The sequence below is a fragment of the Callorhinchus milii genome, unplaced genomic scaffold (genome assembly GCF_018977255.1).
Source record: "Callorhinchus milii isolate IMCB2004 unplaced genomic scaffold, IMCB_Cmil_1.0 Scaffold4, whole genome shotgun sequence".
NCBI lineage: Eukaryota > Metazoa > Chordata > Chondrichthyes > Chimaeriformes > Callorhinchidae > Callorhinchus > Callorhinchus milii.
The window spans coordinates 50,811,956-50,829,031 of NW_024704745.1; the positions used below are offsets into that span (position 1 = coordinate 50,811,956).

At 38.9% G+C, this 17,076-nt stretch overlaps 1 protein-coding gene across 1 annotated transcript; it reads left to right on the plus strand.

Moving 5' to 3' along the window:
- The first annotated feature begins 413 nt into the window (after window positions 1–413).
- On the plus strand, window positions 414–17,068 carry LOC103183733 (cytochrome b-245 heavy chain). The gene is made up of 13 exons (XM_007901380.2): window positions 414–496; window positions 5,307–5,402; window positions 5,685–5,795; window positions 7,280–7,364; window positions 9,277–9,428; window positions 10,091–10,272; window positions 10,611–10,740; window positions 10,864–10,956; window positions 11,335–11,588; window positions 12,186–12,348; window positions 13,689–13,835; window positions 14,603–14,727; window positions 16,125–17,068. Exons 1-13 carry the CDS (start codon window positions 452–454, stop codon window positions 16,249–16,251), a joined length of 1,710 nt encoding a protein of 569 aa, XP_007899571.1. The 5' UTR covers window positions 414–451; the 3' UTR covers window positions 16,252–17,068.
- The last annotated feature ends 8 nt before the right edge of the window (window positions 17,069–17,076 follow it).

Genomic DNA, 17,076 nt, shown 5'->3' on the forward strand with positions numbered 1-17,076 from the left:
TTTGTGGCTTGAACTTGTACTTTTTAATTCCAGAAGATGGCAACTCTAATTATTGTTTGAATCATTATTGTAATTAAGGTCAAAACTAATTTGATTAAATGTGATTAATCAAAAGTTTGGAGCAACTGAATGGAACTCTGAAGAAACGTATGAGGGGAATTAGGACAGGCATTAGAACAGGCAAACAAATGGAAGAAAACTGAGATTTTTTAAGATTACTTCAAGGGATGTTGAAAGAAGATGTATGCCCATTGCCTGAGACCAGTAACTGTAGTTGTTGAATATGTTTGTGGCATTGTAAGACTTTCATGCCATTTAATTATGATTAATATCCAGCAGAAAGGAAGGATATTGCAAAACACTGATGAAATTCTCATTTCCGTATACGTGTGGTTCCACTTACATCTGTGTAAGATATCTCAATAGCCCACATATAGTGGTCGCTTCAAGCATGGGTAACTGGGTGGTGAATGAGGGAGTTTCCATCTTTGTAATTGTAAGTACAGTACTGTGAATGTAAAGAAACAAAGAAATGTCACATCTCCATGTTACTAATAATTTTATTTATGCTGTTTCCTGTTTAATTCTTTAAATTATTTTTTACTTTGAACAGTTTATCTGTGGTTAAAAATATTACCTTGAACATGAAGATCACTTCTCTTTCAGCAAAAAACGAGTTGTTTAAAACGTAGATGCACTCAAAAATATTCAGGTGCAACTGTTTATTTTATATTCAAATGCCCTCCTCGCCAGTCTCCCCAGCTCCGCCATCAACAAAATCCAGCTGATCCCAAACTCCGCAACGCACATGCTTACCCACGCTAAACTCCGTACCCCTATCAGACCAGTCCTAGCCAGGCTCCATTGGCTCACCATCGCCAAATGGATCAATTTCAAGATTCTCACACTTGTTTTCAAATCCCTTCATGCCCTGGTACCTCCCTACCTCTCTAATCTGCTAACCCAACAATCCACAACCCGCTGCCTCCGTTCGACTGGCTCTGGGCTCCTACATGTCCTTTGTGCCCTCCATTGCACTGGTGCTTTTAGCCACTACGCACTGAAACTCTGAAACACTCGTCCTCTATCCTTGCGCCTTGTCCCTTCCTTTCCCATCTTCAGATAGCGCCTGAAGACCTTCTGCTTTGACCATGGCTATGGTCACTTTCCCCCAACTTGGCTTTGTGCTCCGCCACTGTCAAGCTACCCTGTGTGAGGGGCGCTATATAAATGCAAATTATTGTTGTTTATCTGGTCAAATAACAAGCAATGCAGTAAAGCTACTCTTAAAGCTCATATGGAATGTACATTGCTATGAACCTATTGTATTTAAATCTTTGTCAGTGGCCGGAGGTCAGTGAAGGCATCATAAACATATACATTGGCGAGTATCGAGTATATTTATTTGTTAAAATCTGATTTTGCTACATTTAAGAGAAAAAACAAATACTTTGAGAAGTAAAACTTCCTCCGATTTTTGATTTTGACATCTAACTCAGACGGCTTGGTTCAATAGAGGTATTATGAATTGAATTTAATAAAACTATGGTACAGAATTTTAATCCATTATTCTTATGAAAATGCCTTTCTTAACAAGAAAATGAAAGAACATTCAACACATTGCATTCATCATTGATGTAATAATAACAAATATAATTCTTGCATTTGAAATAGTGCCTTATCACGTCTTCAAGACGTCTCAAAGCGCTTCACAGGATATTCTGCAAAGTGAAATGACTGTATATTTTGTGGGTGAAACGCGGCAGCCAATTTTTAAATGTATTTTATGTATTTCATAAAAAAAACTTCTATTCATACTTGTTTTGAAAACAAGCAGATACGCAACAGATATGATTTAAAAACATATGTATATTGAACATATTCACAAGTTAATTTTCTCAAAAAAATTATTTTAGATGTAATAACACTCAAACAATTCTGGATTACTTTTCTTCTTACCCCACTTTCAAATCTGTAATCTATTCATACTTGAAAACAAAATAAGTGAATATTTTTGGAATATACGTTTTAAAGCATGTGAACAATTTCAATTCCTCTTTTAATGTGTGTTTTCTGATGATATTTTTATATAATTAGATATTAAGTTTAAATAATGGTTGAGAAAAAACTTATGAGGGAAGGGCAATAAGTGGAATGTCCTTGGAGTTATACTAGCTCCAAGGTGACAAGCTAGGCAACAGTATATAAGAATCGAGTCAATATTTGTGATGGTGTTGGTAGTCTGGATGCAGAGACTATGGCGCTGCTGATGATTGGCCATCAGCTGGTTCAGCTGGTTCATAACCAGAACTTGAGCAAGTAGACCAGTCACTTGGAGCAGATTTTTCTCATGCAGCTCCAGTTAACCTCGCAAGCCAAAACCCCAATGGATAGGGTGATTCTAGCTGAACAAGCAGCTGGAAGCTTGCAGACAGCGTTTTCAAGTTTTAGCTGGTTAGACTCTAGCAATAAACTAATGCATACTCTGGGGGTCTCCAAGCTTTGGCTTTTGCCAAACTATATGCAATATACTTTGGAATTACCAAAGCAGGGATTGTACCTCTGGGGAGAGAATGTTCTATTCCAGACACAGAGATTTACAAGTATAGATGCCATACATAGCACTCTCAGTCTGGTGTGGATGCATTAAGGATGATGAAACTGGATTTCCATATTTGTGAGACATACAACTGATAAAAAAACACTATTGACATCAAATAAACATCTAAAACGACTTATAATTAATTTGAAATTAATGAATGCGATGTGGCAACTAATATGTGTTAGCAATGTCCAAGAACAACAAATCACAATAAAATTATTGTCATTTTTATTTAATAATAATAATAATCCTTGCATTTGATATAACGCTTTTCACGTCTTCTAGACGTCTCAAAGCACTTCACAGAATAGACTGTAAAGTGAATTGACTATATATTTATGGGCGAAATGTGGCAGCCAATTGCGCACAGCAGTGTCCCACAAACAGTCGTGGATTGAAATGACCAATTTATAATTGTTTTTTTTGGAGGGATTATTATCAGGCGTGTGGAGCAAGGAAACTTACCCAAGGTTTCGCCCTGTCTGGAATTGAACCCGGGTGTCTCGCTTGCAAAGCAAGTGCTCTAACCACTCTAACCACTAACCATCTATTTCATGTAATTTGAATGAGGAACATAAACCAGGATAAACTGAAAGAACAACAACAAAATTACATTTGTAAAGCACCTTTCACGTTGGGAGGACATCCCAAGGCGCTGAACAGTCAGGGATCAGGACCCAAGCTTGGGGGGCAGGGTTGGGATGAGGGAGGGCAAAGGGTGGCTGAAGGTACAGTCAAAAAGGAGGGTCTTGAGTTATAATAATAATAATAATAATAATAATAATCCTTGCATTTGATATAGCGCTTTTCACGTCGGGAGGACGTCCCAAAGCACTTCACAGAACACACTGTAAAGTGAATTGACTATATTTGTGGGCGAACGCGGCAGCCAATTGCGCACAGCAATGTCCCACAAACAGTCGTAGATTGAAAATGACCAATTTAATTATTGTTTTTTTTTTGGAGGGAATATTATTAGGCGTGTGGAGTAAGGAAACTTGCCCAAGGTTCCGCCCTGCCTGGAATTGAACTCGGGTCTCTCACTTGCAAAGCGAGTGCTCTAACCACTGAGCTACAGGACTCCACGAGTTGTGCCTTGAAGGAGGCAAGAGAGGCAGCAAGGCGAAGGGATTATGAAATGGAGTTCCAAAGAGTGGGGGCAGAGAGGCTGAAAGCCCAGCCACCGATGGTAGGGTGGGAGACCTGGAGCTGACCAGAGCCTGCTGAACGGAGGGAGCGGACAGATCGATAGGGGATCAGCAGGTCAGAGATGTTGGAGGGGGAAAGGCCATGGAGGGCCTTGAAAGTAAGGATGAGGATTTTGAATTCTGTTCTCTGAGTGATGGGGAGCTAGTGGAGATGGGAGAGGATGGGTGTGATGGGGTCACGAGCCTGTGCGGGAGAGGAAATACGCTGTAGAGTTCTGGATGATCTGCAGCTTGTGAAGGGAAGAGTTGGGGAGGCCGACAAGGATGGAGTTTCCATAGTCGAGCTCCCTCCCTCCTCATGTTCAAAGAAATACAAAGAAGAACTGTTAGACTCCCATAAAGCTGGCCCCAAAGAACAAGTTCAGAGAGTGGTGGTACCTTCACTTTGTTAGTCTGGTCACATTAGAGAGAAAAAAGGATCAGCTTCTCCTAACTCAGGCAATCTCCTAATTTGTAACACAACTACAGCACTTACCTGCTGCATTGAAGTACGCTTGTGCTATGTTCTGTTTGAAACAAATGCAGGAAACAAAGACTTGACCCGTCACTGCATGCGCACTTATCAGTTTTAGTGATGAAGTACCGCATGCACAGTACAGTGTACTCCATTGAAATAAGCCTGGAAAATGAGGTACAACTAAATGCAAGTTAGTGAAAAGGACCTTGTACTTGTTTATTGTATTTGTTATGTGTTAGTCGTACACAATCTGAATTATACTTACCATATAACTGATACAAGTTTGCCTGGAACCTCATACCTCATCAGTCATATTAAATGTTATGGTCCACAACATATACGCCTTATGCTAGTTTTACTGTATTTCTAAAAGAGTTATATGTTTCTTCCTCTAATTTTCTCTGTACCTGAAAGAATTCATAATTCTTTCTTCTTTACTACTGGGATATTAATCTTTGGCGCCAAGTGACTTCATGCACCTTGTCCAAGTGGCTATTATTCATGTGTGATGCATGATGTTGAGTACTCAACCATAGGAGGTATCAAAGGGAAACTGAATCCTGCCCTCACCCAATGTCTACAAATGAGCACCAACAGGAGTGTCTGGAGAGCAGTCACAAATAAGAACCTCCCTAATCCAGTTGCAGCTCCCCATAAATTGCTTCAGTTGAAGTCAGCTAATGTAACACAGGCAAGGATTTGAATTTACAACTATTTGGCTTGAATGGTCCAGCACTGGATAATGGCTTTACTTAACAGGCCATCAGGAAACTCTAAAAAAAATGGATCTGCACGATCAAAGCAAATACTATGAGACTCTGTATTTCATTTTCACATTGTCTGAAATTACCATCATTTTTAAAAAAAAATAAGGTTTGAGTTAGAAAAAAAAGTCAAATGGAAATTATTTATTTCATGTAAACCGAAGTTTACTCATAAAGATTAAAGTGCAGTATGGGCAACCATAGAGGGTTGAAGACTAGAAACTCTATCCTATTTACTGTGAATCTCATTGATTTTCTTTCTGTTTGTTTTACAGCTGGTATGGCTTGGAATAAATGGTTTCCTCTTCGTGCATTATTATTTTGTGTACGAGGATGGCCAATCATATTTTTACACAAGGGAACTTGTTGGTGTGAGTATGGACCTTGATGATCATAGCACTATTGAATTATATTTTATCTGCTGCATGTTAAATTTCACAGGCCTATGGGGTGAAAATGCGACATTGAATGTCAAAATGTTCACATTGTTGTACAATTCGCCACATGTTCTGTCTTCTTTTCCACCCGCTATATAAATCCTGTCTGCTTTTGTTTCAGGGTTTGCAATGATAATTAAGACATTAAAAGTCATATTTTTTCCACTCCTCTCCCTGTGAAAGCATTTCACATTTCTTTTTGTTTGACTTATTTAGTCTGCTCTGGCATGGGCCAGAGCACCCGCTGCGTGTTTGAACTTTAACTGTTTGCTGATCTTGCTGCCAGTGTGTCGAAATCTGTTGTCACTCTTGAGAGGATCATGTGGGGTAAGTAGTGCTATTATTAACCTTGTTCTTTTCAACTCACTGTTAGTTTTGTTCCCCGCCTTTTCTTTCAGATTTGCTAATTTACAATTTGTAGGTTGACTATTGTTTAGCACATTACAATCCAGCCTTGCAAACTGAAAGTTGCAACTAACACAAAATATCGAGTGTGAAAATATCGCACATTTAGACCCCATTTTGGTGTGCCATTCATTGTCAGCACCACTGGAATGGTCTCTACTGAAAATAATATTGAAATAAACTGATTCTCAAACAGCAATGCCAATGCTTGTTGCATTTTGTTGATGTACACTTTTTTGGCTTAGTCGACTCCACACGAACACTGCATGGAAATCCTGTGCTGGAAAATCTGCTCAACTGGCACAGGCCTCCTGCTTGTCCCTCGCACCCTCCACCCCACCATCGAAGGTCGCGCTTCCAACCACTACACCTCGAAACTCTGGAACCCTCTCCCTCAATCCCTCTGCCTTACCCTTTCTCTCCCCTTGTTCAAGTCCTGCCTGAAAACCTTGGTAACCATGTTCACATACTTCAAACAAGTATATGGGGGGGTGGGGGGCAGGAGATAGGAGTGTGGGGGAGCAGGTGACTGGAGATAGAGTCAAAGAGGTAGGTTTTAAGGCGGGTCTTGAAGACAGATAGAGAGGGGGCGAGTTGGACATAGGTGGGGGTTGAAAATATTCCTGGGTGAAAGATTCAGGAGTGAAATTAGGAGGCAGTTTTTCACCCAAAGGGTAGTGGTAATTTGGAACTCTCTTCTCCAAAAGGCTGCGGATGCTGGATCCATTCACATTTTCAAGACTGAGATAGATATATATTTGTTAGGTCCAGGTAGTAAGGGATATGGGGTAAGGGCGGGTAATTGGACTCGAGCTACAGATCAGCCATGATCTTATAAAATGGTGGAACAAGCTTGAGGGGCTGAATAGCCCACTCCTGTTTCTCTTTTTATATGTTTCTATTACGTGCCAATGAGCAGCCTGCCAGTTGGAAGCAAACGGGCACTGCCAATGAGTTGGGAGAGTAGCAAGTAGGAGCCCCAAGTAAGGGCTGCTCGGAAGAATGGCTGTGGTCCTCCTCAGGCTTCCCCTCCCAACTCCCTTTAGAGAGCTGAGCTGTATATAGATTGGGCGAGAGGGGTGGGGGATTGAGCTCTTCCTGGCCCTAGCCACCTACGGCCTATGGAGATGGAGGGGCCAAGGTGGATTTCCAGAGATTAGGGGTTTGAATTCGAAAACTGGGTGATGCACGTAGGCCAGGGTACACTCAGCAAGCCCAAGTTGGCCAATGGAGGGGACAAACGGAGGAATAGTGTAGGAGAGATAGGGAGTATGAAGGGATTTGTAGGTGAAAGTGAGGACCTTGAAATCACTGAGAGCAGAGAGAGTGTGGACTGGGGTGATGGACATACGGACTGAGGAAACTGGTGGAAGAGTAACATCAGTAATATCTGTTTTAATTGAAAGTGTTGCAGAGGAATTCTCAGAAGACAGCTGGACAGAAACATCGCCTTCCACAAGCTATTGGCTTATATGATTGCATTGCATACAGGTAAACTGAAGAGATCAGTGCAGTTACCTTTGTACATTACAACAAAGAGTAGATCATAATATTCAAGCAACTAATTCTACTCTTTGGTTGCCACAATGATGCAGGGAGGGATGCAGAGAAAACGTAAAAGACTGTGATAACATTATTCGACAGGTGAAATCAAGTATAGCTGTTGTCAAATGTTGCTCTTTTCTCAGTCTAGAAACGGTATTTAATGGCACTTTGATGGGGCACAAAATCTGGCAGTTAAAATAATCTTTCTTATTTTTTATAAGCCTGAAATGAAAAGAAAATGACAATTGCCTCTTGTATAAATTCTGATGATTTTTTTTGCTCTCGTAATTTTAGATTTTTAAAAAAAGTCACTCAATTCACGACAGGAACATTTCTGTGTACAATTGGCTGCCGCATTTCGCCCACAAAATACACAGGCAATCCATTTTAATAATAATAATAATAATCCTTGCATTTGATAATAATAATAATAATCCTTGCATTTGATATAGCGCTTTTCACGTCGGGAGGACGTCCCAAAGCGCTTCACAGAACACACTGTAAAGTGAATTGACTATATATTTATGGGCGAAATGTGGCAGCCAATTGCGCATAGCAATGTCCCACAAACAGTCGTAGATTGAAAATGACCAATTTATTATTGTTTTTGGTTTTGGAGGGATTATTATTAGGCGTGTGGAGTAAGGAAACTTGCCCAAGGTTTCGCCCTGCCTGGAATTGAACTCAGGTCTCTCACTTGCAAAGCGAGTGCTCTAACCACTGAGCTACATGACTCCATTTTACAACATATTCTGTGAAGTGTTTTGAGACATCTAAACGTTGTGTTAGGGCACTATATCAAACGCAAGGATTATTATTAAATGTAAAACTACTTTGCAATTTTTCAGTACGTTGCCTAAAAACAAAAAAAAACAAAGAAAGCAGAAGTTCCTCTAATGTAACTTCCCAATTTGCTAGCTTGAGAAAACACTGTTGCAAAACCAATTCAACGGCTGTACTGGTACAAACCTATGTTTATTTTTGAACAGTTTAAAAAAAACTATTTAATTAGTAGCTTTCCAATAGTTTTGCTAATTCACTTATGAGAAGCACGTATGACAGTTTTGTGACACAAGCAGAAAATTCATCAGTAAATTGTGTATAATCATGGTTAAAATTTTCAAAAATTATTAAATATGCATTAGTAATTAATAAAGAAATTGGTGCGATATAAAGTCAGGTTATTCTTATTAATACTCAACAGAGTGTACCTGTGTAATCATGGTTGTCCAGTAAGTCACAACACTCAATGGATATTATTCAAATGGCTTTAATATGCTTTAAGATAAATATCCTCGTCATTCATTAGAATATTTTACAATACTTTTGTGATTCATAAAATAATTTCATGCTAAAGAGGAAGATATTTCTATCAATGATTGGTATTGACCCAAATAGTTCCTCGGCAGTATTTTTTCAAGCGTTTTTAAGCTAATTCATCTTCCATTGAAGGAAAGGGCACCTTCAGCAACTTCTAGAGTGGAAACATTGACTTGTTGGTCTTGCTGTGCATCTGTTCAGCTATAAATATGTTCAAGCCCCAATGGCAGGATGTAGTCTTATAATCTTGGCTGACATTATAGAGAAGTGCTGAAACAGTGGTATATTGTCAAAGGTACACGCACACTGATTCTAGTGCAGTACGTATATAATGATGTTAGAATGGATTCAAGATTATGGCTATGCATTTTTGGTTAAGCTGATTGAAAATGACCACCTGTTTCATTATTGCCCAAGGAATGGTCACTGCAAATCACTGAACAACAAATGAATACATTTAGAGGCTCATCATGTTGACTGTCCTATGTGTTATTACATGAATGAAGATGTAACAGACTGTGCACCATTTCCTTTCCAGTCATTCATATTGTAGCACATTTATTCAACTTTGAGCGATTTATGAATAGTCAGCTGGGTGAGAACGGACCCCTTAACGATGCTTTGTCTCAAGTGGGAAATGAGAATGATAAAGCCAGAGCATTTCTGAATCCAATTCAAACCCGTGCAACGGTAATCTTTGTTTATTTTTACTGATATGTAATAACTAGATTATTGCTTATTATATTATACAATTCATGACAATTGTTTGAAATGCCCATGATAATTGTGCAATCTAAAAGAACTGACATATTCACTGCAGTAAAATATATGCTAGAAGCCTGTTTACATCATTAAAGAATTGAAAATCAAAGATTACAAGAGAAATGCAGATGAAGAAGTTTAATTTTAGGATGGCATTTTGTGTAGCATTATGGAAATGCTACAGCAATGGCACCTGGGTTCATTATTCCTATAAACAAAGATAACTATTAACTAACTTTGATCTCCTAGTGCATCTATACAAAAGTGGCAAAATGAATACGGTATGGACAAAATTCATATAATGTTGATAATTATCTCGGGCACAATATTATTAATGTGTCAAATGATTGTTGTTCTATAAACTCTCATCCAGGAGGAATTGGGCCAGGGCTCTCTGTAAGCGCATTTTACTTATTCTACCTTTCAGCCAGTAGACGTCAAATGTTTTCCAGTTGGTTAGTGCTGAAGTCACACTAGATCAATGCTTTCTTTTTACACTTTATGTAAAAAAAGTCCCACCTCTCCATGCAGAGCTCTGCCGAAGAACGGATCAATATGTTTTTTATACTGTCATTGCTTTTCCTTTCTAGAATCCTACAAGAGTGGCATTCACAACTCTGGCTGGTCTAACTGGGGTTGCCAGCACTCTAGCTCTGATACTGATAATAACTTCATCGACAGAAATAATCAGGAGGTCTTATTTTGAGGTCTTCTGGTACATTCACCACCTTTTTGTGATTTTTTTTGCCGGGCTTGTTATCCATGGAGCTGGGTATGTAATTACGATTTTTTCATAAATATTACTCCAGAGATATGAGGTTAGATATTTTTAAAAATAATTTTTATTGTTAGTTAAGTGGTATGGGTGTATTTAAACGGGAAGGATGCTGTAAAATGCTCTGCTTTTAAAACAAAGTGATTTCTCAGTCAGGTTTACTCCCTGTTGGAAAAATTAAGTGCCCAATGCCAGGCAGTTCTGCAGTGAAATATTTTAAAATAGGGAATAAGACTTAAAGGTTTTTAGTCATGATGCGCTTTATTTAAAATTTAAACCCAATGTCTTCCTAAAAAGCTTGAGCACTAAAAAAAATCTTTATTTTAAATTTCCAGCCAAATTGTACGTGGACAAACAGCCCAAAGTGTGAAAAATCACAACGCAACCTTTTGCAAAGACAAATTCGATGACTGGGGCAACTATCCTAAATGCCCTTATCCTGAGTTTACAGGGAGTTCCCCAAAGGTAGGTTTGACTTTTGCTCTCTATTCAAACACTTATACTTCTATGAGACTTGTTCAGCATTAGTAAACTGAATATGTTCACACTTCCTGCCCACATGCAGTAATCAGATTATTCCTCTTCTAGACCTGGAGATGGGTGGTCGGCCCAATGATTTTATATGTCTGTGAGAGATTGGTCCGATTGTGGCGTTCCCACCAGAAGGTTGTCATTACCAAGGTAAGCTTACAGTTTGACTAAATATTAGTCGTGTGAGGAATTTGCCAAATAATGCAAAGATCTGGAAGACCTTCTGCATCTGAAGGTCACTAGTAGTTCTGTGTAAAGGTTGTGAAATCTATGCTTCTTTTGTCTCCAGTCTAAGAAATATATTGAATGTTACCAAAAAAATGTATTGTTCAGTAGGCTGGAGCCACAAAGTATCAGAACTCAAGTTTACAGCCCATTTGTCTGCTCAGTCCTACTTAAGATGCCATAGAGAGGAGCTGAATGGAAGTCAGAAGTCTGAAATTTCACATGGTTCTAGCCTTAAGTCTATTATCTTAACATTTCAGATTATTTGTGCCATTTGTTAGTTCAGCGTATCTCTGTTTGCAGGTTGTTACTCATCCTTCCAAAGTGATTGAGCTACAAATGAAGAAGCGAGGGTTTAAGATGGAAGTTGGCCAGTATATTTCTGTTCAGTGCTCAAAGATTTCAAGGCTGGAGTGGCACCCTTTCACATTGACCTCTGCCCCTGAGGAAGATCACTTCAGTATTCATGTGCGAATAATGGGAGACTGGACCGATAGTCTGTTCAAAGTTTGTGGTGGAGATCAGACAGAATTCCAGGAAGCATGGAAACTCCCCAGGTAGGCAAAGTGGAATCATCACGATTCGGTTCAAATCATCATTTCAATTTTTCTCTGCCCAAAATGGAATCCAAATTAATAGGAACATGTTGTTCCTATTGAAAGAAACTGAATGCATAGTTTGGTCATTTATTTGTAAAGTTAAACAATTCTGATATTAACAAAACTTTACCATCTGTGTGATTATCGATATTTCATCTCCTAAGACCGAGAGTAAAACTATCTAGCTTTCATTGTCTGAACCAGATTTAGGCTGTCATTTATACTTGTAAAAATCAGCGAGTATCATACGAGGGCAAGAGAATCTCATTCATGAATATGTCTGAAAGGGAGTTGGCTCTGAAACAATGTGATTATAAAAAGCATTTAATAAGCTGAAGATAACACTAAAATTCTAACAAAAATCGCATAAAATGGTTAGAGCAGAGAAACTCAGAAAAAAAAATTGTCTCATGAAAAAGCTAAAGAATAATCAAATTGAAATTGCAAATCTATGTGTGTTTTGTGCTGTGCTTCGGGAAACCTACCGACTGACATAACTCTGAGGTTCTTGCAGTAGGGATGAGACCCCAGCTTCTAATATTGACTTTTTTTCAGGATTGCAGTGGATGGTCCTTTCGGTACAGCAAGTGAGGATGTCTTTCTGTATGAAACTGTTGTGCTGGTTGGTGCTGGAATTGGGGTCACTCCATTTGCGTCTATTCTCAAATCAATCTGGTACAAGTACACCCACTCTAATCCAAATCTAAAGCTTAAGAAGGTATGACACAATGAATGCAACAGAGCAATGGACATTTATCTGGGCAGATTTGGTTATCTTTCAAGCATGAATTAGTATAATGTAACAAATATTTCAGATAAGAGTTCATACAAACCACAAACTATCACGTTCCATTGATATAGATAAAATTGGTCATTAATTTCACGACTATTTGTGGAACATTATTGTGCACAAATTAGCTGTCATTAGAAACTACACAAACTAGATAATAATGAGATGTGGTATAATATTTTTTTCGAATCGTACAGCACAAAAAGAGGCCATTCGGCCCATCAAGTTTGTGCCGGCTCTTTGAAAAGAGCAATGTAATGTCAATCCCACTCCCCAGCCCTTTCCCCATAAATCTGCAAACCCATCCTCCTCAAATATCCATTCACCGTGTTTTTAAAAGTAGTTATCGAATCAAGTTGTGGTAAATGATTATCAGATCGCTGATAATTGCAGTCCAAAACAGTTTGTAATTATTGGATAGGTTGGGTGTAAACCCCATTCCCTGACTTCAGCACAGTGGTTTGGCCTGAAGCTACTACAATTATTGCTGCATCCCCCCACCCACTGCAAGGTGGAGCATGTCAGTGCACAAGGTTGACTTGAACTGTTAAGCCAGTTACAGACAGTACAATACAAAATTACATTTAAATAGCGCCTTTCACGTTGTGAGGACGTAAGAAGGTGCGCGACGGCTCGGTCGAAGAGAAGGGTTTTGAGATGTGCCTTGAAGGAGGCAAGGGAGCGAGGCAAAAGGAATGTGGGATGGGATTTCATAGGGTGGGGCAGAAAGGCTGAAGGCACGATTGCCGATGGTGGGGTGGGCTGGGTGGGGGACATGGAGCAGGCCAGAGCCTGCTGAACGGTGGGAGCGGACAGGTTTATATGGGGTCAGAAGGTCGCAGAGGTAGGGAGGGGCAAGGACGAGGATTGCCGAATAGATGGTTTCTTAGCAACCAACTGAATTACAAAGCAGGCAATACTTAAATTAAGGACTCAATTGAAGAAGGGATGATAACTTGGAAATAATTAAATAATAAATTTGTATTTAATTTAGATTTTAGTTATGTAGGCAAATATAGCACTAACAGTAAAAGCCATTGCTGTAGCATTCTAAAGGCAACAGGAAGAGAGGGGCATTAGAACTGCTCATTTTGGAAACAGTTGCTCAACTCTACTTTTTAACAGTTGCACAAAAAGGAAGTGGGAACAAAACTGCTATTGACAAAATGAAAAGGGAAGGAATAAGAGTTAAATTATGCAACAATGCACAGATGAGTTGTGTATGCAATAATATGCTGAAATATCGTGCTGCTGTTTTCTTGTCTTAGATCTTCTTTTACTGGCTCTGCCGAGAAACCAGCGCCTTTGAATGGTTCACTGACCTGCTCCAGTCACTCGAGTCACAAATGCAGGAAGGAGGCAACGCTAATTTTCTGACTTATAATATCCATCTGACTGGATGGGATGAAAAACAGGTACTTAGTTATCAAAATGATCAAACTGCTGAACTGGGTTATGCTGTTTCCTAGATTTAGTTAAAGATTATGATTATTGCATTGACGACGGTTTTTGTAAGCAAGTGGACCCAAGTTTGATTCCCTAGCAGGGCAAAACATTGGGCAAGTTTCCTTACTTCACACGCCTTTGTTTACCGAGCAGTCAGTAGAAACCCGGTTGTTAGTCGAATGGTGGATCGATTTTGGATCGATTTTCCGGGGGTAATAATCTCTTCAAAATAAAATAATAATTTGGTCACTCAATCCACGTCTGTTTGTGGGACACTGCTATGCACAATTGGCTGCCACATTTCGCCCACAAAATATACAGTCAGTTCACTTTACGGTATATTCTGTGAACCGCTTTGAGACGTGTCGAAGATGTGATATGGCGCTATATCAAATGCAAGGATTATTATTATGACAGATCTTAAAATGGATTTTGAAGATGGGGGGGAAGCAGAAAGGTGGAGAGACTCCGTATTGAATTTGAAAGAGCTGGGGCAGAATGCCTGAAAGTCACATCTCAAAACATGTCAAATTAGCATACACTGCAGCATCACAGCTAACAGGAGATATAACTAACGTTTTTTCATGGAAGTGTTATATATTTCCATGAAAAAAACATTAGTTATATCGCCTGTTAGCTGTGATGCTGCAGTGTATCAGCGTTGGGTCTTTGAAGACCTGTTCGTTTTTCATACAAGACTAGTGTCAATATTAAATTGTTCTTTCCCTGTTTGTAGGCCACTCACTTTGCCATGCATCACGAAGAACAAACCGACGTCATTACTGGACTCAAACAAAAGACATTTTATGGGAGACCAAACTGGGACCATGAATTTAAAGACATAGCAACCAACTATCCAAAGTAAGGCTTTCTGAAAGCACTGTATAAACCTGGAATGTTTGGTTATCAATATTGCCTTTTGCCTTCACAGAATGTATATTACAACATTTTAAAAACATCAAAATTATGTTCATGAAACAATCTTGTTGGTTACATCTACTTTTTCATTTTTAATTTTTTTTATTTTGAGCTTGTCTCGTTTCATATTCCCAAAGTAATCATTATTATTGTTAAATCCAGAGAAGTTCCAATCTCCTTCCTAGCTAATCTGGTGAGTTATCAGCTCACATATAGTGACGTTAAAGAAAATATTCAAATATACTCATCTTGGCTTTTGTCTCTGGGTCAAAAAATTGTGCTTTCAAATCCTGCTTCAGGGACTCTGAGCTTGTCGTCTAGGCTGATACTCCAGTGCAGTGTTGGTAGTTTGCTGTACAGTGCTGTCCTTCAGATGAGATTTCAAATTGAGGTCTGCCTTTTTGGTGGACGTTAAAGATCTCTCAGGACTCTTTGACAAGATAACATTCTCCCAGTATCCTGGCCAATAATAAAAATAACATAATAATCTTTGCAATTGATAAAGTGCCTTATCATGTTGTTGATATGCCTCATAGAGCTTCACAGGAATAACTGTAAAGTTTAGTGACTGTGTCTTTGAGGGCAAATAAAGCAACCACTTTGAGTCAAGAATGTCCCACAAACAACAATAAAGTGAATGCCCAATTTTATCTGGAGCATTGTTGGTCAGGATACTGGGAGAAACTCCCTTCTCTTTTCAAATACGACCATTTGGATCTGACCACTTGAACAGTTAACACCTCAACTGAAAGACATCATCTTTGACAATGCACCATTCCCCCATTACTGGATTGGTGTATCAGTCGACACTAACTTTCAGTTAAATTGATAATTCACTTCCTGGCTGTATAATTTTTTGAAACTCGGGTGACCGTTTTTATAGAAGAGAACCAATTGAGCTAACCCTAATATACACTAAATATACAAATGATCAATAGGAAATGAATTATGCACAGCAAAACTAAACACTGAAAGTGTAGCACTGAAGCTGTATGGAATTTTAGTATCATATTATAATCCACTCGGACGTTACATAGCCTAAGTTTGAAACTCAAGTAAGATCTCAAGCAGATTTTACAGCAGCAGGGTCTGCTCTCTACCTCAGTGCAGTTGTTTCCCATAGAATCAGTTCTCCCTCCAGAAACACTCTTTCAGTTTGCCACTCACATTTCGTTTTTTAGTATGCCCCTGGGGTTATGTTACACCCAAACCATCTCAACTTTCTAGCTGAAGGGAAATCTAGTGAGAGAAAAAATGATCTACTGAGCAAACAAGGTGAGGAGCGAATATATAATGAAGGATGCTTCTTTTAGTGAAAGTAAACCTATTTTCTTTTGCAGCTCCAATGTGGGAGTCTTCCTCTGTGGACCACAAGCTCTGGCTAAAACCCTGAACAAAATGTGCATCGATCACTCATCTGCTGACCCAAGAGGAGTGCACTTTATATTCAACAAGGAAAACTTTTGAATGCTGTTACTGTCACTTTCATTTAGTTTCAGTATTTTTTACTTTTTCTACAGTATGACAAATTTATAAAACACCAACACATTTGTCAGGTTGAGATTATTTCTGCTTTTAACCCTACCTACTTCTGGCCTCCTAAGAGGAGGAGAGAATACATCAGCAACTCATCCATTGGCCTCCACGGTCAGTGACAATAGAAATGTCCTTGCTGCATTAATGGATACTGTGATAGGATCTGAACTGCCCAGCTTCCCAGAGGGCATATACAAAAATCTAATATTGCCACCCAACCATCTCCAGTTCTAGACTATGTGAGGTTGCATAGCTGCAGGCCATTGCACACAAAATCTAAGAGTGCAATCTAATGAACACAGCACTAAAAATGAAGATCCTGTCCTCATTCAATACATATCGGCAAAATTATAGATTATGCTCAGGTATTTAAAAATTAATGAGAATTCAGTTTGGTTCTATTAGTCCATTTCTATTGTAAAGGATGTTTCCTCTTAAATGTTTCCCTTTTAAATAATTATGCTAATGCTCGATTAATAAACCTGTTTCTTTACTGAATGGGTTCACACAGCACTTGCATGTGTTGCACTGTGAGATGAGGTATCAGCTTTTCCATAAACCTTATCCATTCTAAGTAGTGTAATACTTATTGATGATTTAACAAATCTGTATTTCAATAAATTATTCTGCCACCATGTTAAAAGTCTGAATATTTCACTCCAATGCTCATGGCCTTCAGCTGCAAGAGGAAACTATACATTTTGAATATTCAGTGTAATCATTTTTTTTAATAACAGTATTTCAACAATCCATTGT

Coding starts and splice junctions, on each gene's coding strand:
- LOC103183733 (XM_007901380.2), top strand. CDS start 452: ATGGGTAACTGGGTGGTGAATGAGGGAGTTTCCATCTTTGTAATT. Junction 497..5,306: donor GAGTTTCCATCTTTGTAATT/GTAAGTACAGTA, acceptor TTTGTTTTACAG/CTGGTATGGCTTGGAATAAA. Junction 10,741..10,863: donor TTACAGGGAGTTCCCCAAAG/GTAGGTTTGACT, acceptor TTCCTCTTCTAG/ACCTGGAGATGGGTGGTCGG.